Consider the following 26,686-nt stretch of genomic DNA (forward strand, 5'->3'; position numbering starts at 1 on the left):
GGGGATAGAGAAAGGGGGGGAGGGAGAGGGATAGCAACATGAACAATAGACATTGTTTAACATCGAGACTCAAAATATATATCCTATAATAGAATTCCTGTATGAATTATATCTCAATACTGATCCAAATAAGGGAATTATACATTACATACATTATCATTAGTTGTTCTGCTTATGTGATATCATTTTGGGATATATTGTATCTGCATTTGAGTGATGAATTTTGAACACTATCAAATTTATTGAAGCTACAATAAAAGATGCACAACATTTATGTCTTCAGGAACCTCGTCGAATGGTGACCTATATGCTTTTAGGCATCATCACTCCTTACTGCTGATCACGCGGAACCTATAGCCGCGGTCTGCAACACTGAAATCGGCCTTCATGTTCTGAGCCGCTCTTTCTAGCTCCTCAACATCTGCAATTTCGGAGTTCACATTCGCATACTGATCTTCCACTCCGTAGAACAAATGTGGAAGGATCGACGACTTCCAGATGATCTCTTTCTGCCCTTGTGCGAAACCTGAAACCACCATGGCGATGAGAAGCGCGAGGGTGCCCATGACTAGGCAGAGTGGAAATATCAGCCACGCAGCGCGGAACTGCACACAGACCTTAGTGCTGTACTCCGTGCCCGACACGTTCGTCGGGTTGCCGTTCCAGTCTGTCCCCAGCATACGTAGCTGACCGTTGAGGCTATTGAAGGCGCTATCCATGTAGTTTCGAATGCTCTCTATAGAAGCGTGACCGCCATTGTATATCGCACTTAGCCACCATGCCTCAGTGCACATCATCGCGCTATAGCCCAAGTATGGGGAGCAGTCGCTCTTCACCGTTGAGGAGTCAGTATCGCCAATCATGATCTTCTCCAACCTCCCCGCCGAGGTCAAAGCCGACGCCCAGCCGTCGTGGAAGCCGTAGATGCAGCGTTGTGGAGCGACATGTCCTCGGATATCAAACAGTCCTCCAGGGGCGAAGGAGTAGTTTGCGCTTGTGTAAAAGACACCATCAATCACACAGGGGTCCAAAACCTCGCCAACCCAGCCGGTAGTGTTTCCGATGGAAAACTTAGCATATCGCAATGGGATCGGGTCAGACACAAGGCTTTCAAGGACTTCTCCACTAACAATCGAGCCATTCAATTTCCGTAGCGAGGGATAGCTAAAGCAGACAGCAGCTGTCACCGCGAAGAATCCCGGGAAGCTTGTCACATTCGGCATGTTGAGTTGAGGGCACGAACTTGTGTTCACCGGAGGCATCGCCATGTCTTCCTGGTTCTCGAGGTACTTTTGGTACATTCCACGGTCCTGGCATGGGCTTGTAGTTGGCACAAGTAATCCTATCGCTTGCCAAGGAGTTTCTTTGAGAGTGTTGTTTAGCAGGCTTTGGTTCAGCGCTCGTTGTGCCAAGTTCCCGTAGCTGTTCAGCGTGGACATGGCCAGCATGGTCTCCCAACGACCGCCATTTCTGGACATGCTCCAATAAGTTGGCGAGAGATGGTAGGTCAGGGTGAGTTCAGAGGATAAGCTGTAGTTAATTGATCTTCCTGTGACGGCCATGGGGTCAGCGGGGTCCCAGGAAAGATCAGTGGGATCCCAAGAAAGTGGGCCTGATTGACTCAACATAGAAGACATATCCACGCAGGCGCTGCTGAAACCAACTGTGGCATAAGATATTTTGTTCGTAGTTGGGAAGGTACAATTGCCAGAACTACAGACAGGTGAAAGCGTGTTGTTTGGCCGTGACGCAGATAGCCCAGTAATGAAGGCCGCCCTCAACTCCACGGCAAGGCCCCAAGGCGCGAGTGCAAATGTGTCTCCTAGCTCCACAAGCGCCGTCAAGCTGGTTTGTGCAAAAGCCATGGAGGCTTTGCCATTCTCTATTTCCTTTAAGCAGGGCGTGGTCTGGAGGGATTGCTGGGTGAAGACTCCTATTCCTAGGGAAAGGGTTGTTATGATTGCACCAATATTCGCAAGGTTGCTTTTGAAGTCGAGTCAGTGCCATGTCTTGGGAGCAGAAGGGAATTAGACTGCGTAAATCCAGGATATCAACTAGCAAAGTTGCCTCCTCTCTAATACTTACAGACCGAACAACCAAAAATTGAACTGAATGGATCCCCAAACGCCATGACTAGCTCCGTCGTAAAGTTTCAAATGATAAAGTGGATGTGCTGAGGACCGATACCATCTCCATTTGAGCTGGCCTAGGACTGAAGAACAGGTTATCATCAGCGCTTAATTTCCACAGAAAATAAAAACCTGTTTACACATTGTTCACCTCGGCGGGCTGCTTACCTGACTCGAGGACCTGCCCGATCATAGACCTCGTAATCGTGGCAAGCAAAGCGACTAGGGCGCTTAGACTTAGCATACTAGCATATGGCCATTGCGGCTGTTGAAGACCATGAAACTGGCTTAGAAGCGAAAATATAGCAGTAAGCGAGAGAAGCGCGGTGCAGAAGCACAAAAATTCGGGTGCCCAGGACGCTGGTGAGGCGCGCTCATGTGCTTTAGTCAAGGGGCTTTCAACCAACACTTCCGGCCTGCCGTTCCCGTCTTCATCCTCGCCAAAGCTTGAGCTCTCACCCACAGTTTGCAGGCTTGGAGCCCGGAGGCTTTCGACCTCAGATGAATGGCGAGCAGGGCTTGCTGAATAACTGTCACGCCCCGTTGTAAACTGGCGTATCTCGGTGTCTTCCAGCAAAACCCTGGTCGAATTATCCATCGACGGCAAGGAAGTTCGTCTCGGCGTGGGAAAAGAATCGAGTTCGTACATAATGTAAGACAAGTGCCATAGAAACCTTTAATGTCAGAATAGCTGTGGACGGAAGACAAACTGGGCTCGCGCCTCGAGCCGAGAAATAATTGTGCGGTGCCTGTGCTTCAGCAGAGTCACTATGTCGGGTTGTTCTCCTGATGGGAGGATGGTTGCAATTGGCGAGGGTCAATGGTCAATTTGAAAGACTGTGAAAACGACGAGTTGACAATGACGAGAGGATCTCAGCTGGAAATGGAGAGGGGTCGATATGCACTGAGCCATACTGCCTGGACCACAGTGTCGTGGGTTCACAGCGTTTGTATTACAATCAGCGTGGCGCCCAACAGCGAATAATACACTCTTTTGATTCCGAAATACACAAGAACATCCTTGCTTTCTCCCCCGAAAGTGCTGAGAAAGTGCCAGACTGGAGAGTTGCAGTGTGAAAACGATGAAGTGTAGCTACAAACAAATCCGAGTCTGAGAGTAATAGCATTCTGGCCCTTGTGCCCTGCTTCGCTTGTCTGAAAGCAAATACCGCAACAAGATTGTAGGCGTGTTGTGACTTCAGCTGACCAGCTTACATACTGTTAGGGTCTATGCTAGGCTGCTGTGAGCAGCGGCTTCATCTTGTTTCACTTAATCTGTGCCGCTGTACCGATTGCCCAAGGCGTGTGGAGACCTCTTCCTACAGAACGGCGGGAGCAACGATCTTCTACTTGGACAAGCGTTAATTGTGACCTTGCTCGGTGAAACTCATTGACAACCCAAGGATGGTGGACACCACTCAGACAAAGAAACTGCCGTCACGGAATTATTGCAGTGAGAACATTGGAAACCAACGCAAAGCCAAGTTGGGCCTGCTTAGTCTATGCAAATGCAAGAAAGGTACTCGTCCACCCCAGTAACGAATGTCCTGTGACGAGTGGTTTTTCTACCAACCCGGAGCCACGCGACTTGAGTCGTCTTAACGAAGGCCCATTAAACTCCTCCAACGCCATACCGAAATATGAGGCCCCTCTGCCGGCCTTACAATGAAGGCAAAAATATCTTTCTGATGAAGAGAAAAGAAAAAGAGCATGACCATCATTAAGGTTTGCTCGACCGGTTTGCACCATCGCCACCCGTGGACCAACTGAACGTCCGTCTTGCTGCGTAGGCCTGCATTGGTGACATCGACGTAGGCAGCTCTACTGGTGGAGCTTGTGGGTGTTGTTGTTGCTGCTGCTGAGCCCCTGGGGTGCTAGTTCGCTGTGGAACGTTGCTGTTACGATTGTCAGTGATGGTCCGTCTTATCATACTGGCGCAACTTACAATAAGCCTCCGTTTTCTGACCCTTGCATGAACGGAGTCCCCATCCCTGGCGCGCTCCCGAAGTGTTGATATGAGTTCTGTGAGTGGACACTCATCGGCGGTGGGCTTCCACTGTGGACCGAGTAGCTGGGTACGCCTTGCGACACGCCGTGTCCTTGCTGTTGCTGGTATGGGTCGTTCGAAGGAGTGACCGAGTAGGCCGTCGTCGCGAATGTCTCCTGGCCCGGGCTCTTCGCGCTGCCATTGTACTTCACTTCGGCCATGGGCGGCGGCGCCATCGCGTGCCTACTTTGTCGGTTGTATGCCTTGTCCAGCCCTCCTCTCCGACCACACAAGTAGAGGAGTGTTGCTGCGATGAGGAGCACTACTGCCCCACCGATGGAAATACCGGCGATAGCTCCAGCGCTGAGTGGCGAACTGGAATGAGAATGGCTGTCGGATCCCGAAGATGAGCCTGAAGTTGCTGTTGCACCCGCCGTGCCGGCCGCGGTTTCAGAAGGCAATGGATCACCCGGTGTGACTTGCATGGTTGTGTTCTTCGTGTACGCAAGCTGTACGTCCAGAGTCTGCGTGGCGTTGGGGTTGATGACGCCAATCATCCAATTGTCGATGCACGATCCCGGCGCTGCACAATAAAACCAAATGGGAGCAGTGTCATTCACCCTGACTGAGAATGTAGGGCCCTGTCATGTCATGTCAATAAGGGTGGTAGATGAGCATCTAAGCGCACCGACTTACATCATTGGTGATCGTGGCAACATCCTCAAAGCCAGAAAAGAAGCCGACCTTGTTCGGGCCGGTATATTCATACGGTATACTGATTTGATATTAGGTTCGCCCAAGCTTTCTGCCAACACGAAGGTACTCACCATGGATACTTGTATTCCGCTCGAACCACGGAGTGCCCAGTTGGATAGAATCTGAACTCTGTTCCCAGATACAGTGTCAGTGAGAGGCCGTAGACAGGATCGTGTATATGTCAGTGCTCACGGATGATATCTCCCACCGATGCGTTTACTGTTTGTGGCGTGAACTTATGGCCTTCCTAAAACATTGATTAACATCGAGAACGGCCTCATAAGTTGGAGTAGAGACCATACTGCGCCCACAGACACCGAAATCGTGTTTACTGCGGAGGCCGATGCGGACGTAGCCGAAGCGGTCCTGCTTGACCCTGCGCTGGACGAAGCCGAATCGGAGTCCTCCGTACTCTGAGCGCCGACGACAGTAGCCAGGGCTGTCAAGCCTGCGAATATCTTCGATAGCATCATTTTGATCGCAGGTTGTTCAACTCGAACTTTCAAAGCAGCTGTGTTGCATATCTTGGAGTTGAGCGAGTCAACCTCGTGAGGCAAGGTGAGTAAGGAAGGATGACAAAATTGACAGGAGAGATAGAGCTGGGCCGGGCAGTTCAGAGGAAACAAATCGATTACGTGGGCAAGCAGAAGGGCAGAGGAAGAAGCGTGGGTGTGAGGAGTGAGCCACAAGTAAGGCAGGGCCTGCCAGTCCAAGAATAAGACAAAAGAGGAATCCTCTTGTCCTCACTTGTTGCTGACTGCAGTGCACACATACCAGCCAAGTATGGAAAATAGCAACACGACACTGGCCAAGTTGTCCCACCACGCTCAGCTTGCAGACAGCACTAGCTTCCGACGAGTTTGCCAGCCACAGCAGCTCTCCACATCTTCTGTTGCATGTTGGTGCTGTCAAAGGACCGAAGACCACCTTGGCCATCCTTCCCATGACGAGCCTTCCTTATCAGGCTACCAACATCATGTAAGAGACAAGGAAAGAAGGGTGGTGGGGCTTCATGGTGAAGGAGTGATGACCTTCTCCTTACTCATAGCTTTGGGGGCTTAAGCGAGGAGATGTTGGCCTCGTTCAACATCACCGTCTATCGAAATACCATTCGCACATAGAGTGGGATCATGGGAATCCTGAGAACAGTCCGTCAAGAGACGGCTTCGCCTCGGCTGGAGCTTGGTGGGAGGAGGTGGTGGTGGGCTCCCAATGGGGCCGGCATCAGATGCACTATATGGTTACAGTGCAGCACCGACGCCGCATGCAGCCGGAGGGGCGATGTCTAAATCCAGGATCCAAGAATCGAGCCAATGGGCCATCATACACAGAGCTCAATGGAACGTAATGAGATGCGAGGTCGAGGCGTTGGCTGAATCTCGGACTGCTAGCCAGTACTTGGCAGATATTGATGGGTGTCCTCGGATAAAACCGACGAGGACTATGACTGCTGGCAAGTCGCCATATGGTGCAGTCTTGGGCAAGACGTATTTGCGCTGTACATGTACTGCAAGTGGCATGGCCAACTTGTTGATCTGTCAGAATCAACCAACTGCGCGCAGACCCCGAGGCGGTGAAGGGTGTGTTCAGGCACACGACGATAGGTTCGAAAGGTCCACATATGAGCGCAAGCCAGGGCTGAGGGTTGAGCACCGAAGAAATTGACCTGCGAACTGTTCGTTCATGTCCGTCATCCGGCGGCCGAACAAGGACAGCGTCGATGCTGGCAAAATTGCGGTTGTGTAGTGTCTAGATGAGATCGATGCCAAAATAGATTGCGGCGCGGTACTTGAGTGGTCTGTTGCGGGGATGGATCCGACAGGATTACTTAGCTCGTAGGCTAAGTCAGCCCTGCCCTACGGTGGAACTCTTGCTTCCAGGGCATCCCCTGCCTGGTTCCTCATCAAGAATGCAATAACATGCCCTCTCCCCACCCCATTTTGAGAGACCATCAGGTTTCATGACTGCCTTCAGGTGGTGTTTGCGGAGGGGAGTTTAAGCCCCCAAGAGAGAAAGAGGTGAGAGAGAGAGAAAGAAAGGCTTCCAGTCTAGATGCCTTCAGCCGTCAGCCGCAGTCCGTCTAGCTTGGCATCCCGCGGCCCGTCCTTCGCCACCTCTCAGGCCCGATATCACGTAGAGCGAGGCACCGTTTGCTAGTCTGCGGCACAGGGCTCCAGTCTAATCAACAATACGAACCCACCTGAGCAGACCATGACCCAAGCTGGGCCGAGATTACTCAAGAAGGTAGCCTCTGATGCAACGAGTATCAGTCGCGTACAGCAGCACTGTCTTCTCTCTTGATCATCACACGGGGTCAGGAAGTAGATATAGATGTCTCTGGCCGCAAGTGGCTGTACGCAAACTCGAAATTGCTGACATAGACTTCTGGAAGCTGGAAGTAATCAAAGCTCGGCAATTGGATGGGCGCCCAAACAGCGGCCTGCATGCCCTCGCCCCCGCCGCGGACCCTCATTGTCGGGAAAGCTCCGTCCACGCAAGCGGCCGAATCCGTGGCCGCGGCACTCCCACTCGGTTACATACTCTACTCACTCTGCAAGGTGGACTACACCAGCAAGTTTCACAGTGCAATGATAACCTCCCGTGGGATAACCTTCTGTAGGGTAACCTCCTGTGGGATAACCTCCTGTGGGATAACCTCCTGTGGGTAACCTCCTGTGGGATAACCTCCTGTGGGATAACCTCCTGTGGGTAACCTCCTGTGGAATAACTTCCTATAGGATAACCTCCTATGGGATAACCTCTTGTGGGATAACCTTCTGTAGGATAACCTCCTGTGGGATAACCTCCTGTGGGATAACCTCCTGTGGGATAACCTCCTGTGGGATAACCTCCTGTGGGTAACCTCTTATGGGATAACCTCTTATTGGATACGTTCCTGTTAGATAACCCTTTGCAAAAGGAGGTAACTAAGCCACAGGCGGCTGCACAGTGACATGTTGTGATTTTTGAGAGTGTGGTGGTGTTGCTGTCCCAACGGTGTATGTGAAATCTAGGTCCAGACCCAGAAGAAGAGGAAGGAAAAGCGGGCAAAATACAGCCTGCAGGAAAGCAAAAGAGACAGAAGAGGAGCAAAAGCCCCAAGCCCTTCCAGAACCCACGGCTGACCAAAGACGCCCAGGACGGATGCACAATCATCAAATAGACCGCGGACGCAGTTTCCAAAGGGGTGCAAGCCGTGTACCACCACATGCCGCTTCCAGAGTTGATCGCCGCGAGCCTGCTTGGTCGGGCAGGCCGCTTACCAGCAGGCTGGGCCTTCTGGGCGAGGAGTTCTCCGCCCAGGATTCGACACATGTGAGATCTCCGCCCGCGCAGCATGCTCATGTGGTGTGTGCTGCAGGCTGTCCTGGCTGTGTGGCTTGGAGTGGCGTCAGCACGTTGGACACCATCATCTTGATCCCAGTCCGCTCGCGTGTGGGATGCGGCATGGAATTTGGATAAGGCTGTGTTGTAAGGCGCCATAAGATCCTCTCCGACAGGGAACTTTGGTTCTGTAGATTCATGGAAAACTGATACGGTCTTGGGTAACAGCTTTTCTGGATTTCGATTCCAATACTTGAAATGGAAGTGCATGTACACAGAGTACAACTGGGATATCTAATCAGATAAGAAGAAAATGAAAACAAGACTGGTATAATGCCACCGTGCTATGCTTTTATGTCCACAAAACACCCTGCCTCCCACATTTTATATCAGATTGAAAATTGAAGTTCTCTCCCGAGACATCGCGCACTAGTTCTCAGAATGCGTCCGCGTACCCATGTTATTGCGTCTTCTTTTGCGCGGAAACAGATTTTCGGGGTAGGATCTGGGCCTCTACCACCAACCGATAGAGACACCACAGGTAACAGATTCCGAAGCCTGCCGCACCAACGCCAACGTTAAGTACAGTCCACAGATCCGGCTTGTCCTCCGGCGGGGCGACAAAACCCTCAAGAACATGCCAGGCTGCCATGGCAAGGTAGAAACCGCTGTGTAGGAGGAAAGTGGCCCACTGAGTCAATGCGTTGCTGTTGCCCTCAAAGTAAGCACCAAGAGATGTAGGCGGGAGACCGAGCAGATAAGCCCAAAGACCGGTGATCACGGCATATGGAACACGCAAGTCGACCCGCTGGAGGAGAGGGAACATTGTCCACGATCCCAGGATGTTCGCAAATCCAACCCAAGCCCGTGTGTCTTTTCCAAGACCGTTGTTACCGGCCAGCAGCAAAGTCATGGGCATCAGTGGGAGCAGCACGCTTTTCTCGTGGACTTGGAAGCTGAACAAGAAGAATGCCCAGGCAGTCGTCGCGAACCCCAAGGGCAAGAGCTCCTTCTTTGGCTTGAAGAACAAGATCAGGCTGGGGATCAGACTGAACGCAAGGGTCGCACCTAGGGATGCCTTTTGCAAGAGCTCCGAGGGGTACTGTCGTAATTTGATGACCACATTAAGGGCGCACCAGAAGTTGGCGACTTTGTCCTCAAACAGGCCCCTGGCGAAGGGGAAGACGCGGTGCACCATTTGGACAAGCTGCTCGATTATAGGCCAGTAGAAGACGTTCGTATCGACGTAGTCCTCGATCCATTGGAATATGGGCAGGCGCGCATCAGGCCCTTGCAGCCCATCCCTCGGAGAGGCGCCCTGGCTCTTGTCATACAGCGCGCCGGCGACCAGAGGGAGGAGGAGGACGGCGAATGAGACGACAGTGCCGAGTGCGATTGCGAGCAGGCGAGTGATTCTGATGCGCGGGAAAGTACAGCTGCCCAGGAGGAAGAAGAAGACTGGTAGTGCGTAGTAGAGAGCCATCTGCTTGAAGCCGAGTGCGGCGACGAAGAAAACCGATGCCCAGAAGAAACGCCCCGCGAGCATTGAAGACATGCTCGCTATAACAAATCCCAGCATTACGGTGTTATATTGGAAGTGAATGTGGTCAATGAGTATCGTCCCGGGCTGCATGAGCACGGCAACGAGAGCCACCGAGGTTGTCCAGTTTGACACACCGAGAAGTCTGCCGTAACGCCTCACGAACATGACGACCGCAGGGACGAAAATGAGGTATTCCGACACGATGACGGTCGCTCGCATGAATATCTTCAGATTGGCATCATGAATGCCCCGCGACGTATAGAGCGCGAACCAGGAGGGATTGATGAGGGTGCCAATCTTGCCGCACAGCCAGCTGTGATATGCCGTCAGGGGCGGGTAGTCGAGTCCCCACCATTCTAGGTCGTAGAAGTACCATGATGATATGGGCAGCTGCGTAGTGATCTCCATCCAATGTCTCTGAGCCTCGTAGTCACCGAACATTGGGGGCTTCTCGAATCCTGGAAATACACAAATTGCTGTCAGTCGCATGCTTCCTGGGACGAACTCGCCGGAATAGCCCCCAGGCCAACACTCACCTGAATATCCCCAGAGACCGGCTGCCCACCTGAACAGGCCGACTACCATGAGGATAAGGGGCAGAACCTCCCATTGCGACACTGAGCCTCTTGCCGGCCAGAGAAAGGCTGACAGTGGGAAGGAGGGCGTCCGGACAAGGGTCTCGGCCTTTGAGAGCTGGAAGCCTTTTCCATCGCCGTTCTTCACCTTGCGTCGAGGCTTGTGGTGACTACCTGAAGGTGTTCCAGCCATTGTTGCTGTCGAGAATCGCAGCTGAGGACAACTGAGATTTCGAGGATTGGCTGCAAAGGGTGGCAGCGGTTGTGGGTTGTGGATTGTGTCCGTGGTGACCCAATTGCGGGTGGGTGGAGGATCGTCAAGAAACTGCGAACTGAGGTTTCTGGAAGCTGTCCAGAAGCAAGCTCCAGCTCCGACACCCTGGCCAGGCTTGCGTACCCCGGGATCGGCATCTAACACTACTCCGGGCTAATAGTGGAGCTGTCCCCTGGACCACAGGCACATGGATGCCCATGACATCAGTGCGTTACAGAGGAAAGGACCCTGCATCTGTGACAAGGCAGTCGAGCTGTAGATGCCTTAGACACTGCAGATGCCAAAACATTCCACCATGCCAATGCCAACGCAAACGCCAAGAGCTTGAGCCCCTCAGTACGTCCAGCTTGTGCTGGCCGCCCTCGCCTGTGATTGTTAGGTACCAAACCAAACACAAAGTGTCCTTCAGGACGCAGGTGGTCTCTTGCAACACTTGAACTTACAGTTTATCTAGAGACCGTTTCCTCAAGATGCCGTTCCCTTTCATCCTCCCCACGACCTCAGCCTTCTCCTACTCCACGAGCTTCACCTGCGACTCGCATCCCTCGCTCCCTCTCTCAGCGAGTACCCAGCGTGGGGTCGTCCGAGATGTCCTTAAGAAGCATAAGCGGTCCTCTCCACAAGCGCAAAGCTCCAACCTCCCGACCATCATCTCCGCCATAACTGGGTACCTCCCCTACCTCCTCGCCGTCGACTCTGGCCTGAACCACCGCACCATTGGCAATGGCCTCGAGATCTTCAGCATCATCCAGCGGTCCAATGTGCCCCTGAACATCGAGTGGCGGCCAACGCTGGCAGACGTTTTCATCCCAGGCAAGAGGGAGAACGCCAGGGTCAAAATCCACAGCCTGGAGCACGAGGTCGCCTTCGTGCTGGCCACCCTGGGCTATACATACACCCTTCTGGCGCGCACAGCCCTTCATCCTCTCTTCTCCACCACGACCACCGAGGATCTGTACGCCATCGGCTCGCAGCCGCGCCAGGCAGCCATATCAAGCGCGACGAAGCACCTCCTCGACGCCGCCAGCGTCTACGACTACCTCGCCCGCCGCGCCGAGCGCCCTCACAGCTCCCAGCTCTCCTCCCTGCCATGTGCAGATATAACAGCCGCCACAGCTCGGGCGCAATGTGAGCTGGCCCTCGCGGAGGCTACGCTGCTCGCTGTGCTCAAGGATGACCCTTACCCGGCACTGGTCGCGCAAGACAGAAATCAGAACGACAAAGAATGGATGTATAAGGCGCCAGACATACCCAAGGTACGGGCGCACTTGTTTGCTAGGTTGTGCGTTGCTGCGGCGGAGCACGCGGCCAAGGCGCACTCGCTCTGCGCGTCGCAAGGAGGCTTTACGGGCGGCGGCGGCGGCATACGCTTCGGCAGCAAGAAGAGCACAGAGCAAGGGGAAGACTCGAATGGCGGTGGAGGCGGTGGAGGATCTGGGAAGCTGAACGAGGGCTTTGTCAAGTACCTTGAAGATCTTAGGCGGACGAGCAGGGCAAAGGCATGCCGCTTCTTCGGCATCGACGCCGAGCTGGGCGGGCAGACGGGCAATGCGATCGGGTGGCTGCACGCGGCGTATCAAGAACTAGGTGTGGAAGTCAAGGACTCATCAAAGAAGTCATCAGGGCTCGGCAGGCTCAAGAAGGAGTGGTCAGAGAAGCGGGAGGACCGCCGGGTGGAGAAAGGCACCACGTGGGGCGCAGACGCTGGCAAGCTGGAGGAGACTCGTGTGATCGAGATGCTGGAGGCCAAATGGTCCAAGCAAAACGACACGGTGAGGATACACCCCCAAACATACCACTCATCCAACCGTTACTGACGCTATACTCCCCAGATGTTCACCCAGGCCATCACTCCCGCTGGGACACTGCTTGCGCAGATGCCCTCGGCGCGCGAGATCCACACTCTCAAACCGTTCGATGCCCCGGTGCTGGACAACCTCACGTTGAATGCCATGCGTGCCCCACCAGACCGTAACGACGACTTTGGAGATGAGAACAGCTCGGACGAGGAGACAGTTGTCGCCAGTCGGCCAGCTCCGGGTGCATATCCAGGCAGCGCGTCGTCATATTATTGAAATCAATCTGAATATGATGTATGGTATGATGACTAGCAAAACAGTCGGTATTGCATTACAGACTCCCTCACAAGAGCAGGCTTTCCTGCAATATACAAGAGGTTATCCCACGGGAGTGTCCCAAAATGAGGTTGACTTCTTATACTGACGAAGAGGATGCTTGTGCGTTAACACTGCCGTTCTCATACCAGTACTGCCGCTCTCTCTCCTGCGCCCGCCGCAGCTTGGCCTGCTTCTTGATCTGCTTCAGCTGGCGCTCGCTGCAGCCGCACGTCCACCACACGGCGCCGCAGACATAGCAGAACTCTGCGCCGCAACGGCACTTGATGCGCCGGCACCCGGCCATCTTGTGCTCGATCATGGTCTGGCAGCGGTAGCACCGCCTCCAGCCCTCCTGGAGCGCCATCACCTGGACCAGCTCCATGTCCTGATTCCTGACGCACTGGACCGCGTCCGAGTGCGACGCCTGCCTGCAGTCCATGCAGGTGAGATGCCTGTTCTTGCACTTGGCCTGTCGGTAAGGCGCGTTTATCCTCTCGGGGGGCACAAACAAGCCGCAGTCCGGCGTGGGGCAGTAGTATCTTTCGTGGATTGGAACCAAGTATTCTTGTCGTTTTTCCTTGTATCTGGTAGAAAAGGCCCTGGAGAGGTTCTTGAGGCAGGTCTTCTGGTCGATAGGGTTGACACAGCACCTTGGCGGCCAGTTCGCTTCTGTCTGGAGCGCGTTCAGGATGAGCAGGTGGAAGCACCGCTTGCAGTAGCTGTGTTGGCAGCTCAAGTTGACGAGATCTTTACGAGCAAAGTCATCGTAATAGGATGTACACGAGCTGCTGCACAGTTTAGCGGGGGTTTGGTATAGAGATGGTGAGATTGCAGGAACACTGACATGATTTCCTGTTTTCGTTGAAAGGCCTGCCTGGTCTTCTGTGTGGTCTTTTTGAGTATGTCCTTCAGTTCTGCCAAGTGGCCTGCCGGCTGAGGCCGGTGAAAACTATGGCGAGATTCAACCTCTTTCAATCTCTGGTGTATGGACTGAAACTGTTTAAGGCGTCTCCTGTGACTCAAAGGCGGTGGCGAGGATGCCTGTGAAATGGACGGCAGCGGACTGGCTGGGTTGTCTCTTGGGCTCCACAGGGTTGCTTGTTGCCTCTCCATTACAGAGTTGGATTAGGATAGCCAACTCTAGAGGCTATAGGTTTGTTGTAGTCGCGGTAGTCTTACAAAGAGAACGGGATATTTAGGTACGAATGAACGTGTTTGACCGCAGATACGATGAGGCATCGCCCTGGGACGTGGAAGCGATGGAACTTGTAGAGAAGCTCGCAGGGGACGGCTCTCTGCCCTCACTAGCATGGTTCAGGTAGCTCAGTCCCAGATGACAGGATATCTTGACATTTTCTGGAGGAAGGGGCTGAGGAGCAGGTAGTCTAGATGTTCATTCACCTCGTGGGTCACATCGTGCTTGCCTGAGTTGTCCCCAGTCCCAGCGGTAACACAGCTCTAGTTTACCTGTCCAACTGCAATATGACCTCCTTTTAGGACGAAAATACTGCGCAGAAATTCTAGGCCAGGAATCGAACAAGCCGCTGTAAGCTGCATTAGTGCCAGCGTTCGGGGGAGGAGGGGAATCTGAGGGTGAGGCCTGAGGACAGCGATGTACTAACGGAGAAAGATGCATTTTTCAAAAAGGAAAATAATTGAGAATAAGCTTCAGAGAAATTATATACACTCAATTGATTTACAAACTATAAATCAGGCGCATTCATGAACAACAGATTGTAGTTCGAACGTCGCGATGCCGTTCGTGATCTAATTGACAGGGGTACAACGGAAACCCAAGTCCCTTAGCTGTGAGCTCTAGGAAGTGGGTCTAAATAAATGACGTCCACCATCATCCGGCTCATCCACCCGAAAACTTCTCGATCAACGCAACTCAACTTCACGAGACTTCAACACTACCAATGTCACTTTGATCTCATCCCAATTCATAATGGCTCGCCTGTCAGGCTTACAGAAGGAGGTACTGAGCTTGTATCGCCAGTGCCTGAGGGAGACGCGCAAGAAACCAGATGTAAACATCCGCCCACCCATTTCTCATGTCTGTTGCTCGCTCAGTTGAGCCGCTCGAGTGAAGAAGAAGCTGACAGATCTTGTAATGGGAATCTAGGTCTCTCGAAAACACTTCGAGGCCTATGCAAGGTCTGAGTTCAACAAGCACGTGGCCATTGAGAAGCGTGACTTCGCCGCCATCGAGTTCCTGCTGCGGAAGGGACGGAGGCAGCTCGAGAGCTACTCGGCCCCTGGCATCAAGGACATCAAATGAGGAGGAGCTGAGCCTTGATGACGGCAGGAGCACTCAATCACTTGTTTCTCTGCTTCTTTGGTCGTCATAGTCATGCTCTCCCTATCTGTTAGGTCCAGACCGTCGTCGAGACGCCGTGGAAGGCCCTTTCTTCTGTCCTTGTTGTTTTCTCATCTAATGACCCAAAGCATCAGCTGCCGCCTCTCAGCCCGTTCACCATGCTCTGCTTTCCCTAATTCTCCTCAACATCGGTAGCATTTCTCCGGTTCGATTTACATGACTGCGCTCTTTTTGGAATATGGACGATGCCTGCATTCAGCTTATCTTGGAAAGGAAGTCCGCACGGCCGGCCCACCATCAATCCCGCCTCATCCGCATCTCAACCTGCGAACCCATCCACAAAGGCTGCTGAGGATGTCCTCAAGAGGCCTCTCAGTCCACCTCTTTCTCGCTTGAGACGTGCACAACAGGCACTGATCGGTCGCCGCCGCCGCCGTGTTGTCAACAACAGAAATAGCAGGGTCCGGGTCTCGTTCGCCCACTCGACATCCTCTTCAGGCTTGCGCCCCTCCGGTACGCGTACTTCTGTTCAAAAACGGAAGTCCAAAGTCGACCCCCGGGTTGGCTCAACGCAATGGATCGCCGGCCTAGATACACCTCGGCGGCGTGACGCAGGCCCAATCCCACCAGTGCACTCTCGCCCTCGCGTCACGCCAGCTCCGCAAGATGCCGTCTACTCTCAGGACAAGCAGAAAGGTGTGTCCACAACTCATACGGTGAGACATGGGCGAGACCGAGGTGAAGCGGAATTTTCACTCATGCAAGTGCCTGAAGCTCCTAATCAATGCGGTAGGTCCACCAGTCCTAGAATATCTACCTCTTGACCTGACTTGTGGCATCCAGTACCCTCACCGAAGAGGCAACCCGAGTATGCTCACGTCGGATCTCTCGACGGTAGCAGCAGCATTGAACTGACCAAATTTCCGAGAAAAAATGCAAAGAGGCACGCTAGCTACGTCGCTCGTGCTCCTCCTTCCTCCCGGAGTGCGAGAACAGTTGGATATCCTCGTCAACAAGGCGAAACTATGTCATCGAGAGCGATAGGAAACAATCGACTCGGAGCTCTTGATCCCCTAGCCGAAGAATCCCTTAGTAGAGGCCTGTCGCCACAGGATCGCCTTTCGTGTCTAATGATGCCTACCAAAAGCAAGCCGCATCCCGAGCCAGCTCAACAGCCAGTCCAGACCCAAGACGCGTCAAAATCGCTGACTCGGTTTACAAAACAACTTGAGAGGTACTCCACAGCAGTCCACTTAAACGGGAATCCAGGACTACCTCAGTGTACTCCCACAGTTTCTGACTCTCCCACAACTCTGGATACAGTGACAGAGCTTCTACCTTACCACAGGCAGTTCAAAGCTGCTGGGCTGGCAGTCACTTCTCATGAACAAATGCCGAGGATTCCAGAATCGACCTACCAGCGGCGGCCGGTTGTAGATGTTCGACGAGAAAGATATGCGCCTTTGGCTCGTGTACAAATTGACGGGAGCACTGTCACTCCATCAGAGCAGGAATCGGTTCCTGAAAATTCAGTGGCTCCATACATCCCCGAAAGCGAAGACGGTCCCTACAACTCGCAGACTAAACAGCAAGTCTCAAACAAGAGAGCAACACCAGTCAACAAAGCCTTGCTCCCCTGGTTTCGCAAAAAGGATGCACCTGTTGCTTCAAAGGCTCATAGCAACAGAAAGTTTTCCGCCGATCACATCCACCCCTCTCAAGCCATGGCAGCAGAGCCCTATCTTACACCTTCGGACAAATTGGGTATCATCGATGCGTACTTTAATTCTCCCAGCCCAGCTGTATCACGAGATCAGCAGCCGGAGTCAAACAACACATCCTTATCATCTTCATCACCTCATCGTGCGAGCCCATTGGCCGACAGGGCTCTTCCAAAAGAGCCGCCCATCGAGCGGCAGCCTGTGCCGCGAAGAAGTCTTCGTCGTCACATGGAAGACACCTCGCAATGGCCAACAGCAGGAGTCTTGATACATAACAAATCTCCGTCTCCGGAAGATCACGAGCATGATGGTGCAGACATTACGGCAGAAATACAGGAAAAGCCTCCGGTTCCAGCAAAGGATCCGATTCCTAACCGCTCCCTATCGTCCGCGGCGGGAGGGACAGTTGAGGGACCTATCGAGTCCAGAAACAGCCCGCAGGTCCCTCCGAAAGGGTCACGCTCCCAGCACTCAGGCGTTGGTTTTGCCAGAGACATTGAGAAGAAGCCGGCAACACCACCCAAAGACTTCCCAGAAGCACGGTCTGAGCCACAAGCGTCCAATCGCCACCATCCTGGCCAATCACTATGCAAGCAATGGTCCAGAGTAACAGTTCTGCGGCGCAAATCGAATGCAAAACTTTCACCTGTGCCTACAACCATAACAGAAGAACCGGAGGTTGCGACGGAAGATCTTGAGAAGATGCCAAAAGACGATAAGGGACAGGAAAGTGATATTGCGCCACAACTGCCTGCCACTTGGAGTTGTACCGTGGGGAGATCGTCTTCATTTGAAAAAGCGCTCGATGCAGTGATCCAGAAGCTCGACGACATGGACGAGCGGAGGCAGTATGAGAAAAAAGTTGAGCTCGAGGCCGCTGTAAAGGTCGCCTCAAAACTCGGGGCTTCTCAAGAACTGGTCACAAACCTGGGATCGCCCAGCGGCTCGCGCTCAAGGCGCCAGACCGAGGACAAAGTGGGATCCCCCGCAGCAGTTCCAGCATCAGACACGAACGAGTCGGGCGCCTACCTCGACAGCAACATCAGTGACAGGGACATCCTTCTGGGGCTCAAGATGGCCATCTGCGCCGCCTGCGACGAGGATCTGGACGCGTGGATCCGCGACAGGACCGGGCTCCGGCTGCGCCGGTTCCTGGCGGATCTCAAGGCGTTCGACGCCCTCTCTAAAGACCGCAAGCCTCCTGCCCCTCAGCCTCTTCACCGCCAGATACGCAGGACCCACAACGAGTCGCGGCGACTCAATGCCGAGCGGGAGCGCAGGAGGCAGAGTATGAAGTTAAAGGCGTGGAAGGGGCCTTGCTTTGGGGCGGACGGATAGGTCCTACTGAGCTAAGCGCGCCTATGGGATCGTAAGATGGGAAGCATGCTGTGTTTATTTCGGGTGCTGTGGCAGAAGGTTTGCCTGTGTACCCTGTATCCTCTTTGGAACTGCCGAATGCCATTCATAGTGGTAATATTACTACCTCTGGTCGTGTTCCGTCCCGAGATCGAGATGGCTGGCGAATTGCGTGCTCAATGATCGCCGTCTAGGAGCCTGGTTCCGCGCCTGGCACCTGGACGATCAAGCCTTGCCCGAAATGAAACATTTATCACCAGGACTAATCGGGTATCATTGTTGTAAGCCGCAAGTCCTCACTGTATGTAGCTCATGTCCGGACCGTGAGTCCTCTTGATGCTTACTCACCCTCGCCACCACAACCTCGCAGTCGTCCCGTGTTGGATGATCTTTTACCAAAAATCTTCGTTCCGTTGTAGATTTGATCCCCTTGTGAATTGGTACTTAGTCATACAGATCCTACGTTGGCTCACTCCGGCTCGGCCGTACCGCCAACCCGCCAACCCGGGAAAACAGTTTCCAGTGGCATTGTAGGAATTTGACATATCACGGACATCACGCTGAGATGGCAAGTATGCTTGGGGTATAATGCGCTGGATAAGATAAAAATCTATAGAGCCTCAAGGGGGTCTTCCATGGCAAAATGCATCTAGGACCATCTATACCCAATGGTTAAGACTGCCATTGAAACAGGAAAATAAAAAGGGGTCTTTGTACCCTCCTTCCATCCGTACTAAAAGATCATTACAAATGTAAAGGACCGCCAATGGCTTAAGACTTCCCGGTGAAGTGCTCCTCGTGCGACTCGATCTGGGCCTCCTTCTCCACCTGGTCGAGGTCGAGCTTCGCGACGGCAGCCTCATCACCGTCGATAATCTTGGCGAGCTCCTCGAGGGTGGGGCCCTTGGTCTCGACGTACATGACGTAGACGAAGACGAACTCGAGAGCGATCCAGCACTGTGAGAAAGAGGTTGTTAGTGGACGTGATCTTCTCTTTTTGTTGCTTGGGCTCCGACGGAGCGTAACTTACGGTGTAGATGAGGTACAGCTTCCAGGTGTGGGGCTCGAAGGCGTCGAAGCCGACGGGGTTGGCGTAGGTGTTGAGGGTCAGGGCGACCTGGACGGACAGGTTCATGATCATGAGACCCTTGGCACGCAGCTTGTACGGCAGGACCTCAATGGCGTAGCCGATGAGCAGGCCGGACCAGGCGAGGGAGTAGAAGATGCCGAAGATCCAGATGAAGACGATCATGGCGTATCTGCCGCCATCGGCGCCCTTGTCCTCGTACAGGCCGGTGCTCAACGTCCAGAAGACGAAGGTGGTCAGCATACCGCCGGTGGAAGCCAGGAAGGTAGGGCGACGGCCGAGCTTGTCGACAAACATGGCCATGGTGATGGATACGATGAGGGCAAGAGTGGTCTGGCCGGCGGAGAGGCCGAGCTTGGCGGTCGAGTCCATGATACCGGCGGACTCGTAGAGCTTGCTGGAGTAGTTTGAAATGATGGCGTTGCCAGACCATTGCGAGAAGATACCGAGAGAGATCAGGACAGCCAATCTGTAGCGGTTGCCCTTGGTCTTGACGAAGTCGATGTAGCTGCTCTGCTTCTTGGCCTCGAGTTCCAGGGCGAGAGTTTCCTTGATTTCGCGGTACTCAAACTGGACAGTTGGGTCGTTGATGTTGCCATTGGCGTGATATCTTCCGAGGATTTCGAGAGCTTGTTCGTGCTTGTCCTTGGCAATCAAGTAACGCGGTGACTCAGGAACCCACCAAATGAAACAGAGCTGAATTGCAGAAGGGAACGCCTGAAGCAAGGCCGGGACTCTCCATGACCACTCATTGTTAAGGTAGTTCGTGCCAAAAGAGAGCCACGAGACAAATAGAGCTCCGACGTTCCAGAGACAGTTGTAAACCGTTGTCAGACGGGCTCTGTGCTGTGGGTGACAAATCTCTGTGAGAAGCGTGGGAGACGCCAGTTGTGAGAAGGAGTTGCCAAAACCCATGAGGAATCGACCTCCAATGAAGACACCCAAAGAGCTACCGGCACCTTGCATCACGGCTCCCACAATCATGATCACGCAGCCAATGACAATAGGCGGTTTGCGGCCGAGGTGGTCGGCGAACCATGGTACAACGGCAATGGAAGCGACGCTGCCGATCTGGTAGATGGCTCCGAGCAAGCCCAGCATCGAGCCTTTTGGATCGCCGAATTGCTATGTACAGTGATTAGCTAGGGCGTTATGAGCGATGAGTTCTAGGAGAAGTCTTACATCTTTCCATGTTTCGAAGTTCTGGACAGAGTTAAAGAACATGCCATCGTAACCAGTCGTAGCAGACGCGATACACAAGACGAATGCGTGCCAGTAGAGCTTCCTCAGGCCAGGCTCCTTCATCCAGTTGACATGTTCAAACTTAGGAGCCTCCTGCTGGGCAACAATTGTTGCCTCCTTGTTCGGGGCTGATCTCTTGAAGAGACCCATTCTGACGGATCGAGTACTCAAGACGCGGGTTAGGTGAAGAATTCAAAGACTTGTAAGGACAGTACTTCCGAGCAGCCACAGCGTGGTGTGCCCAGGTTCGTATGGCCAAGTGAAGGTTGACTGATGAATCGGGGCATCTTAAGAGTTAAAAGGGGAGTGGGTCAGAGATATATAACTATATTCTGCCAGGGAACTCACACCCTCGCCCAAGCCAAAGGCACGTACGGGCAAGCGGACCGGATACTCTGCATAAATTGGATCTGCCAGCCTAGGCGAGATGGTCCAGAAGTTCGCATCTGTACAATTAGGGCCGAGACAATGTGACCACTGGGCGAGACTGGGCTAGGACCCTATGGAAGATGGGGTAGGATGCCCGATGAACTGGGATCAGACTACACCGGCAGAAGATGGATAAATGGAAATGTGGGCCTACCTGCTCGATGGGCTTCAATGACCAGGGTCTTCGGCTACAACCAGCTAGTGTGGTTTAATTGACAGGCATTGTCCCAACCAAGGGTAAGGGGAATCCGGGGGTGCCCATTCGTGCCCGTGGGGAAGCTGTGGGCTAAGACAGCGAAACCTGGCCCTCGGGGCCGTTGAAGACTGGTACCCACTAATAGGCGCATGACCTTGCAGCGAAGTTCAAACAAACCAACGAAGGAACGAACGCCTTGTAATGGAAAAAGGAAAAAAAAGACACGCACACCAGCAGCGACAGACACTACCGTCACATTTGGGGGACGTCGAGTTCGGGACGAGATTGCTACATCGTCTCAACACGTGTTTTTGACGGCCCTGTACTCGGCCGAATTCGTCCAGCCGGAAGAGACGAGAGCACTGTAGTATGCGAGATGTTTCAACTTGATGGTGCCTGGCCGACATATTCTGCAGGTCGCGTGTTAAACTCCGGGCGATCCACATGAGAAGCCTTCGAGAAGGGAAGGCTCAGCATGTGAGATTTAATGAATCTCCGAGGATTCTGTCGATCATCTTGCCGCCTGTCAAGACTCGTGACGGAAAGTCGGCTCGACTGAGCATAGAGAACCAAATAACCACACATTCGCCCCATGCGCATGGAAGTACGAGATGTACCCGTCATAGCTGAAGCGCATGATGGTCACGATTCCAACACTTCGACGTCGTCGATGACCGTCGACTTCGTGCCTAGATGTGCCAGGATTGGAGGCGTTCTCTGGGCTCCCGGTAGAAAGCAGCTGACGACTGCTAGTGAAGGAAGAAGGCGCGCGCTTGCGGCGAAGTCGAGACGTGAATCAGGATACACAGTACCGTGCACGCCGTGTAGCTCGGCCAAGAGGCATTACCGCAATTCTTCCGCCGGGCCATTTAGCCTGAATGCAGCCACGGCCCCTAGTTCCCAGGGATGCCATGTAGTGTACCAGGGGCCAGGGGCTCGAAGCCGTCTGAGTTCTTGGCGTGCTCCTGGTACGGGCAGGACGGCAGGACGATGGACGGTGGACGGCAGGGCATCAGATCCGCCCATGTGACAACACGAATCCTCATGAATAGAAGCACCGAGTTTCGGCCAGAGCTTCCGGCCAGAGGCGCCCGCGGCCGACAATGGCCAGCCAGCAGCAACGGCCAAGTCCACCGCAGCGTAGCGAAGTGGGGGGGCCAGCACATGCCCACGTGTGGTTGAAAATCGGCTGAGGGCAAAGCTTCTTTTGTTCAAGTAAGGCAGAGCGAAAAAGAGTTCGAAGCTTGCCGTTCCTCAGACACTCGGGTCGGAGGCCCGAGTCGTGCACAGAGAGAGACTCCATCAGATTTGTGATAAGTTACGATGGCCTCGCCAGACAGGCGACTCAGCCAAGTCATGGCGAATTTGACACATAACTAACCAGGGGCTCCCTCCTTCAACGCCGTTCCAATTTGCTTGACCCATGGGAGAGCTGGTAGGGCACAGGCCCCAAACTTGGAGTCATGGCATCTGCTCAGCGATATGGAGAGTGTCAGAGAGCTGAGATAATTGTCGAATCAGTGGACTCGTTGTGTACTTTGCTCGGGGCCTGTTTTGGCGAAGTAAAATAACCTGGCGAAGTCAAAATAAAGTGCTGCTGATCCATGGATGTGCGGAGTTCGTCCCACTGCAGCAGCTCCTCTCATTTCTGGGGTAGGCTGCACAGACCACGTCTGAGTTCGCTATCTCAGCGTCAGAGATGCCGCCCCCACCGCCTGAGATAGCGCGACGCGTCTTCCGGAGCTACTGCACGCGTTAAGCACTTCGTACGCGAAGTCCAGCCTCACTAGCTGATGACATTCAGGATCTGACACAGCCATGGCGGGCCCATCCAAGCAGTCTGAGAAACGGCAAGCATCCCTGACCAGCTTCTTCACTCCAAAAACCGTCAATGGCCTCTCGCAGTCCCTCCAGAGGAGCCGCCAGAGTGAGGAGCAGCAAGGGACATCCACGAACCGCAATGGAAACGACAGCAGTCCATCTTCTCGCAAACGCCCCCTCCAAGAAGACACGGATCATGGCAACGACGGACCAGAAGAACCATCCTTAAAACGTGCGAAGTCGAAGGACCATGCCTCTGAACAGAGCACCTTCTTCCGCAAGCCCTCTTCTCCCGGACTCGAAACCCCCTCTGTTGCATCCAAAGGCACTGCCCGAACAGGTCGTTATCGATATGATGAATCGCGATCAAGCAATGCTGGGGGTGACATGCAAGAGGACGAAGCGGACGAAGATGCGGCTACTCAGCGGCGGAAGGTGGAGCTGCACAAGAAATTCGTCAAGAAGCTCGGACACCCGGACAGTATGGCCATGATCAAGCGTCGAAACTTCCAAATAGACGACGACACGGCTGCTTTGGACGAGGACGGGGACGGTGGTGACGATGCCGAGGAAGAGGAGGCTGCCCGACCAGCCAAATCATCCAAGAAGAAAGGTGCCAAGACTGGCAAACTTACGCCCATGGAGATCCAATATTTGGACATCAAGAGGAAGCACATGGACACAATACTCATCGTAGAGGTTGGCTACAAGTTCAGGTTCTTTGGTGAAGATGCTCGGATTGCTGCAAAGGAGCTGAGCATTGTCTGCATACCTGGGAAGTATCGGTACGACGAACGTAAGCACCCGGCCAAGCTATACCATGGCATTTCCATTCAACTGACCGGCTAGCAGACCCTTCAGAAGCCCATATAGACCGATTCGCTTCTGCGAGCATTCCAGTACATCGGCTGCCAGTCCATGCGAAACGGCTAGTAGCAGCCGGCCACAAGGTCGGAGTCGTCCGCCAGATCGAGACAGCAGCTCTGAAGAAGGCGGGGGACAATCGCAATGCTCCTTTCGTGCGCAAACTCACAAATGTCTATACCAAGGGCACATATGTGGATGAACTCGGCGAGCTCGACCAGTCCTCAGACAAGGAAGGCACTGGTGCTCCAGCAGGCGGGTACTTGCTCTGTATCACAGAGTCCAAAGCCAAGGGCTGGGGCACCGACGAGAAGGTAGACGTGGGAATATTGGCCGTCCAACCAGCTACGGGAGATATAATCTACGACACTTTCGAGGACGGTTTTATGCGCCGCGAAATTGAAACTCGACTTCTGCACATCTCGCCTTGCGAGTTCCTCATTGTTGGGGACCTGACAAAGGCCAGCGACAAACTCCTTCAGCATCTTTCCGGCAGTAGCACCAACGTGTTCGGAGATCGAAGTCGCGTTGAGAGGGTCCCCAAGAGCAAGACCATGGCCGCTGAGGCATATTCGCATGTGACACAGTTCTATGCCGGGAAGCTCAAGGATGCTGACGAGCGGTCATCGGCTTTACTAGAGAAGGTCTTGAAGCTGCCCGAAGCCGTCACCATCTGCTTGTCAGCAATGATCACCCACTTGACTGAGTACGGTCTCGAGCATATTTTTGATTTGACAAAATACTTCACATCGTTTTCTACCAGGACACACATGCTCATCAACGGCACGACGCTGGAAAGCTTGGAGGTCTACAGAAATCAGACAGACCATTCAGACAAAGGGAGTCTACTTTGGGCTATTGACAAGACACATACGAAATTTGGCCAGAGACTTCTTCGAAAGTGGATAGGGCGGCCTTTGTTGGACAAAGAGCAACTCGAGGAGAGAGTCGCAGCGGTCGAAGAGCTGCACGAGAATCGGTCCGATTGGAGAGTCGACAAGCTCGAGGGTCTGCTCACAAACATCAGAACGGACCTGGAGAGAAGTCTCATTCGTGTCTACTACGGCAAGTGCTCCAGGCCAGAGCTCTTAAACACTCTGCAGGTACTGCAGAAAATTTCTATGGAATACCCGAAGGCCAAAATCAAGACTCCAGAGGACACTGGCTTCAAGTCTGCTCTACTGAAAGAGGCGGTCTCTTCGATACCGCAGATCGGTGAGATCGTGATCTCTTTCTTGGAAAAGATCAATCCAGCGGCAGCTCGGGCAGATGACAAATACAACTTCTTCCTTGAGGCACAAGAGACGGACGATATCACAGAACACAAGCTTGGCATCGCATCGGTTGAGCAAGAGCTGGATGCGCACCGGTCTGAGGCAGCTGCTAAGCTTGGGAAGAAGACCCCAGTATCTTACGCGACGGTTGCCGGCATCGACTACCTGATCGAAGTTGCGAATACCGACCTCAAGAAGGTACCAGCTTCATGGATGAAGATCAGCGGCACGAAGAAACTCTCCCGCTTCCACACCCCCGATGTCGTACGGATGATCAGCGAAAGGGACCAACACAAGGAGTCACTGGCAGCCGCATGCGACCAAGCGTTCAAGTCGCTCCTATCCTCCATCGCCGCTCAATACCAACCCCTGCGCGATGCCGTTTCTGCTCTTGCCACACTCGATTGTCTTTTCTCGCTGTCCGAAGTAGCATCCCTGCCAGGCTACACAAAACCAACATTCTTACCCTCGTCCACTCCTCCAACAGTCTCGATAACAGAAGGCCGGCACCCGATCGCCGAGCACACCCTTCCCAACGGGTACATCCCTTTCACCACCTCTCTATCCAACCCCGAGCCGCTCGCCCACCTCATCACCGGGCCCAACATGGGCGGGAAGTCCTCCTTCGTCCGCGCGGTCGCCCTGCTGGTCCTGCTCGCCCAGGTCGGCAGCTTCGTGCCGGCGGACGCCATGTCCCTGACGCTGATGGACAGCATCCACACGCGCATGGGCGCGCGCGACAACCTGTTCGCGGGCGAGAGCACCTTCATGGTCGAGGTCTCGGAGACGGCCGCCATCCTGCGGTCCGCCACGCCGCGCAGCCTCGTCGTGCTGGACGAGCTCGGCCGCGGCACCAGCACGCACGACGGCGCCGCCATCGCCCACGCCGTGCTGGACCACGTCGTCCGCGAGACGCGCTGCCTGACCCTCTTCATCACGCACTATCAGAACCTGGCCAAGATCTCGCAGGGCATGGGCGGCCTGGTCAAGAACGTGCACATGCGCTTCACCGCCACCAAGACCGCCGGGGGAGAGGAAGGGGCTGGTGATGCGTCCGACAGCGGGGCGGACGCGGGGGCGGATGCCGACGAGGAGATCACATTCCTGTATGAGGTTGTCGAGGGCGTTGCGCACCGGTCCTACGGGCTAAATGTCGCGCGGCTGGCCAGGATTCCCCGAAAGGTGTTGGAGGTTGCGGCTAAGAAATCGAGGGACTTGGAGGACGAGATCAAGATGAGAAGACTGCGCGGTGCGGTCGCTATTATGAGTGATGTGCTTAGTGGGGACGTGAACGACCAGATGCTCGATCATCTGATCTCTGGCATCGAGCAGTTGTAGAGTCTTGTTTCGGCCAAAACTGCGTAGTAATGTAACATTTTGTCACCAAACGAATTTCACGACGACACTATCGAATTCAGGTAGTGAAAGCAACGCATGTGTCTATTCTTCGAGCAATTCGCTAATTTACACCCAGCAGTCCCCAGAAAGTACACCCACCAACCGCCGAAAAGCATAATATCCCATAAAGACCCAGTGCGAAATTTCGGGTCAGACCATCTACGAAAGAGCCGAACGAAAGGCGCCAAATCGGTTCGCCATGGCATCGTTCCCACACTTTGCTCAATCTTAGAACGCCAGTTCCAGAGACGGAACCCTTTTTGCCTCCAAAAA

The 26,686-nt window shown here is 53.8% G+C and overlaps 9 protein-coding genes across 9 annotated transcripts; 4 read left to right on the forward strand and 5 right to left on the reverse strand.

Annotated features, from left to right (window-relative positions):
• Window positions 1-323: 323 nt before the first annotated feature.
• J7T55_002112 (uncharacterized protein) lies at window positions 324-2,778 on the reverse strand (the record flags this gene model as incomplete). The annotated part of the gene is made up of 4 exons (XM_053133490.1): window positions 324-1,983; window positions 2,086-2,212; window positions 2,298-2,351; window positions 2,589-2,778. 4 exons carry the CDS (start codon window positions 2,776-2,778, stop codon window positions 324-326), a joined length of 2,031 nt encoding a protein of 676 aa, XP_052988671.1.
• A 1,071-nt stretch (window positions 2,779-3,849) lies between these two features.
• On the reverse strand, window positions 3,850-5,345 carry J7T55_002113 (uncharacterized protein; the record flags this gene model as incomplete). Its single annotated transcript, XM_053133492.1, has 6 exons — window positions 3,850-4,024; window positions 4,075-4,757; window positions 4,813-4,891; window positions 4,944-5,001; window positions 5,065-5,119; window positions 5,190-5,345. 6 exons carry the CDS (start codon window positions 5,343-5,345, stop codon window positions 3,850-3,852), a joined length of 1,206 nt encoding a protein of 401 aa, XP_052988672.1.
• Window positions 5,346-8,656: 3,311 nt separating this feature from the next.
• On the reverse strand, window positions 8,657-10,507 carry J7T55_002114 (glycosyltransferase family 57 protein; the record flags this gene model as incomplete). Its single annotated transcript, XM_053133493.1, has 2 exons — window positions 8,657-10,197; window positions 10,276-10,507. The coding sequence occupies 2 exons, from the start codon at window positions 10,505-10,507 to the stop codon at window positions 8,657-8,659; spliced, it is 1,773 nt and encodes a 590-aa protein (XP_052988673.1).
• Window positions 10,508-11,058: 551 nt separating this feature from the next.
• On the forward strand, window positions 11,059-12,663 carry J7T55_002115 (uncharacterized protein; the record flags this gene model as incomplete). Its single annotated transcript, XM_053133494.1, has 2 exons — window positions 11,059-12,360; window positions 12,421-12,663. 2 exons carry the CDS (start codon window positions 11,059-11,061, stop codon window positions 12,661-12,663), a joined length of 1,545 nt encoding a protein of 514 aa, XP_052988674.1.
• Window positions 12,664-12,802: 139 nt separating this feature from the next.
• Window positions 12,803-13,818, reverse strand: J7T55_002116 (E3 ubiquitin-protein ligase arih1l; the record flags this gene model as incomplete). Its single annotated transcript, XM_053133495.1, has 2 exons — window positions 12,803-13,490; window positions 13,550-13,818. 2 exons carry the CDS (start codon window positions 13,816-13,818, stop codon window positions 12,803-12,805), a joined length of 957 nt encoding a protein of 318 aa, XP_052988675.1.
• An 835-nt stretch (window positions 13,819-14,653) lies between these two features.
• On the forward strand, window positions 14,654-14,986 carry J7T55_002117 (uncharacterized protein; the record flags this gene model as incomplete). The annotated part of the gene is made up of 2 exons (XM_053133496.1): window positions 14,654-14,761; window positions 14,831-14,986. The coding sequence occupies 2 exons, from the start codon at window positions 14,654-14,656 to the stop codon at window positions 14,984-14,986; spliced, it is 264 nt and encodes an 87-aa protein (XP_052988676.1).
• A 1,763-nt stretch (window positions 14,987-16,749) lies between these two features.
• Window positions 16,750-18,084, forward strand: J7T55_002118 (uncharacterized protein; the record flags this gene model as incomplete). Its single annotated transcript, XM_053133497.1, has 1 exon — window positions 16,750-18,084. One exon carries the CDS (start codon window positions 16,750-16,752, stop codon window positions 18,082-18,084), a length of 1,335 nt encoding a protein of 444 aa, XP_052988677.1.
• A 789-nt stretch (window positions 18,085-18,873) lies between these two features.
• Window positions 18,874-20,581, reverse strand: J7T55_002119 (sugar transporter; the record flags this gene model as incomplete). Its single annotated transcript, XM_053133498.1, has 3 exons — window positions 18,874-19,059; window positions 19,133-20,314; window positions 20,372-20,581. The coding sequence occupies 3 exons, from the start codon at window positions 20,579-20,581 to the stop codon at window positions 18,874-18,876; spliced, it is 1,578 nt and encodes a 525-aa protein (XP_052988678.1).
• Window positions 20,582-22,874: 2,293 nt separating this feature from the next.
• Window positions 22,875-26,353, forward strand: J7T55_002120 (uncharacterized protein; the record flags this gene model as incomplete). The annotated part of the gene is made up of 2 exons (XM_053133499.1): window positions 22,875-23,673; window positions 23,730-26,353. The coding sequence occupies 2 exons, from the start codon at window positions 22,875-22,877 to the stop codon at window positions 26,351-26,353; spliced, it is 3,423 nt and encodes a 1,140-aa protein (XP_052988679.1).
• Window positions 26,354-26,686: the final 333 nt, after the last annotated feature.

The sequence above is a fragment of the Diaporthe amygdali genome (genome assembly GCF_026229845.1).
Source record: "Diaporthe amygdali strain CAA958 chromosome Unknown NODE_37_length_474048_cov_65_229390, whole genome shotgun sequence".
NCBI classification, from domain to species: domain Eukaryota; kingdom Fungi; phylum Ascomycota; class Sordariomycetes; order Diaporthales; family Diaporthaceae; genus Diaporthe; species Diaporthe amygdali.